General features: G+C 55.8%; 1 protein-coding gene across 1 annotated transcript in view; it reads left to right on the forward strand.

Moving 5' to 3' along the window:
• ZDHHC9 (zDHHC palmitoyltransferase 9) overlaps positions 1–1,012 on the forward strand; it is an 11,435-nt gene extending 10,423 nt beyond the window's left edge. Inside the window, 2 exon segments of the mRNA XM_010164300.1 lie at positions 3–116; positions 877–1,012. Coding sequence (XP_010162602.1) covers positions 3–116; positions 877–981 — 219 coding nt within the window. The 3' untranslated portion in view covers positions 982–1,012.
• The last annotated feature ends 2,405 nt before the right edge of the window (positions 1,013–3,417 follow it).

The following is a 3,417-nucleotide window of genomic DNA, read 5'->3' on the forward strand; positions in this document are numbered from 1 at the left end:
AGTCGTGCCCACGAGGACCTAGTGCTCAAGAACCCACTGCTGCTCAGGGTCCTGGTGGGCAAGCAGAGGAGAGCAGTGCCCAGCAGAAGGATGGCAACCTTCCTCACCTGAGTGCCGTGAGTGATTCCTTCCCTCTCTCTGTGGGTGAGCTGTGCCTGCTTGGAGTTGCTGAAGCTTTGGGCCAGCAGAGAGAAAGCTGATAACGTGACTGAGCAGAAGAAAGTGACACTTGGGGCTTTGCTGAGAGGCTGCTGTGCTCTGGCCATGAAAACAAACATCAGTCTGGAGCTGGTTGGGGAAGGTGCTGGGCTCCTCTTGACTCCTAGGAGAGCCTCAAAGGAAATCACAGCTGCCTGTGGTTTTGGAGATGTCAATCCTGCCACGAGAGCACCCAGGAGCTGGCACCTATGGAGGGGTTGAGGTGGGGAGGGGGAGATTGCAGGCATCTTGCTTTGGCACTGAGTGCAAGCTGAAGGGTTGTCCCTGGGAAGAGCCCTGGCAGGTGTGGGAGGGATCTCCATCATTGGATATGTCCCCAGGCAGCCAGCTCTGTCTCTGAAATTAGGCCTGTGGTTGGACAGGAGACCTCCAGGGTTGTCTTTCCTACTTAAATTATTCTATGAACGTGGTGGGAAGTGACTGGGCCTACTGCCTGGGCATGAGCTGCCTGTGGAGAGAGCTCAGACCACTTCTTCTGCACCAAGTCCAGTGCTCCAGCTCTTCACGAAGCTGTTATTTGGTGGCCCTTGGTTTCTCCTTTTCCCAAGCACAGCCAAGACCTCTGCCTGGTAGAGCTGGAGGCAGGAGGAGGGTGGTGGGGGAGCTCTATATTGGGGTGTATTCACCCCAAAAGTCACTGCTGTCTTCTCTCTCCAGCTCCCTGCACCATCCTTGAGCAACGCTGAGATGCCAGAGGAGAAGCAACTACCACCTGGGGAGCTCCCGGTCCCATCCCAGGACGCTGGGCAAGCAGAGCACTAACCTCTGCTTGAAAAGGAGAACTTTCTTGTTTTGTCTAATCCAAGCTGGAAGTGATTTGAGGAGAGGAGGAGATGAGCTGGATGACAGGCAAACCATTCCTCATGGTCATTTTCCTGTAGTCAATTTATTCACCCCGGATGCAGAGGCAGGCAGTGCGGGGCGGTGCACGCTGGCACGAGGGCGAGTGACCCACGCCTTGGTCACCCAGGGGCAACTTGTCACCACTGAAACTGGTCTGTCTGCAGGTCGAGGCAGGACCTCTTGCTCTGTAGGTTGTCCTGGATGTTAAATACCAGCTCGGTGACCTGGCTTGTCCTTCTCATCTGGCCCTGACTCTCTGACGTGATGACTCCGTGGTCGAGCAGCTCAGAAGCGACGTTAAGATCAGCCTGTTCCCTACTGCTGGGGAAATCCTGATGGCAAAGGGAAAGCAATTTGTGGCAGTAGCGTCCTCTCTCCCTCCTCCTCCCTCCTTCCTCTCATCTGTGGCGTTGTTTGTCTTGGTTAACGTGACAGGGGTTGTTCAGGAGACATTTTGATGCCAAAACAACTCAGAAGGTGTTTTGCTGGCAACGATTCCTTCCCGTGCTCCTTCTTTTCGTGTGGCTTAGCTGGGGCTAAGAGCAGTGATGGCAGGAACCCTCCTTCCCCTCCTTCCCGGGGGGCTCACACCTCACTGTGGGCTGGACAGAAGGAGCTGGGCAGCTCATCTTCCTGCTGCTTATCTCTGCCCCGTGCTGGCCACAGAGCGGTTGTGCACGGGGTGTAACAGGGGAAGCTCTGCCTGGCAGCGGCGTGCCCTCCCCTTCCCTGCCAGGCTGTGACAACACCGCTCTGCAGAACCTCAGCCCTGATTCTGTGTCGTGTCATCATGTCCCCATGTCCCCTCTGCCTCGCCCCTGTGTTTCTCAGCCATCCTCAACAGGCTTTCAGAGCCTTGACTCTTCCCTGGCACTAAAAAAAGTTGGCTGCTGGTGCCTCCTCGGCAGAGGAGGGAGGAGAGGCTGGGGCCAGGGTGGTGGGTGACCTCCATGCTGTGGCACGGTTCCTCTTCCACTCCACACTCCCTGTCCTGTGCCTGGGAACACCCTCCTGGCTGTGGGGTCCTCACAAAGGCTGGTGCTTGAGGGAAGGTTGTTTTACACCCACCCTGGCAGTTCCCCATCCCCTACCAGGAGTGCTGGGTACTTCTGTGCAGCCCCACAGACACGTGCTGAGTGGGTGGCAGCTGGAGGATGTCCTGCCCGAGCAGTCTTGCTTGGTTTTTTTTTGTGATGCTCCTTGCCTGGCAGCTTCAAGTTGTTGTTCCTCCTTCCCTGGCCTTGTACTCAATCCTGCTTTCAACAGTGGCGTGGGGCAGAGAAAAGTGGGGACACGTGTCTGATGTGTGACTCCCGACTTGCTCCTCATCCCTGGCCCCTCACAGGGCTGATCTGGACCCTGGCTGAAATGAAACCAACATGCTGGGGTCTCCACTGAGGGGGGGAGAGGGCAGAGCTGCCACCCTGAGCTCCAGCAGCGGGTTCAGAGTCACCCCACAGCTCCCTTCACCTCCCAGGAAGGAGCCTCAGCATCCCGCTGCCACCCTTGTCCCCAGGACACGGCAAGAGGGTGGGGGGGGGCCCGGGCCCCACCCCCCCCCCCCCTCCCAGCCATGGGAACCACCCCAACACGCTACTGACCAAATCTCAAACTCGTGGTGGAAAAGTGTTGGTTTTCTGGGGGGTTTTGTTTGGTTTTTGGTTTTACTCATCTCTTTTCTAAGGCCGTGTGTGGAGTGCTGCCTGCTGGGGCCCTGACGGATGCTGCCAGCACCTGTGGTTCCTGTCTCTGCTCTGTTCAGGTTCTCTCGTGAAGGAAGTGGGGGGTAGGGGTGAAGGTTGGGGTTTCTTTAATTATTTTTTATTAATTTTTTTTTTTCTTTTTTCTTCTCTTTAATTTTGAAATAATGAAGGAAACTTAATTGGTTTGAAAAAAACTGGCTAAGCTCTAACTTCTGCCTCTGTCTGTGTCTCCTTCCCCTTCCCTGTGGATTTCCAGCCTCTACATCTCACACTTCCAGGGTCTCTTAACTGTGTTGTCTTATTTATATCCACGGTGGGTGAAAGGGGAATCTCAGCACATGGATAACAAATCCCTGGTGGGTGCAGCTTCCTGGGAAGCTCTTGATTCCCTGTAGGTGCTGCTCCCTTCCCCACCTCACTTCCCAAACTTTCCTGGCAGGTAGGAAGGAGCCAGACAGACGTACACACTTTTATTGGGATGGAGCACAAAGGAACACAAACTGGGTACCCAAAAGGTGATGCTGCAGCACAAGAGGGGGGGCTGAGGGGGGGTTGGGGCACCCCCCACCCAGGAACCAGCCTGGTCATTTGTTCCCAGCTGCTCCATGGTCCCAGATTGATCCCTTCCCTCTCCAGCTCCTGCCCAGGCAGG

Source organism: Antrostomus carolinensis, unplaced genomic scaffold, assembly GCF_000700745.2.
Source record: "Antrostomus carolinensis isolate BGI_N321 unplaced genomic scaffold, ASM70074v2 scaffold46683, whole genome shotgun sequence".
NCBI classification, from domain to species: domain Eukaryota; kingdom Metazoa; phylum Chordata; class Aves; order Caprimulgiformes; family Caprimulgidae; genus Antrostomus; species Antrostomus carolinensis.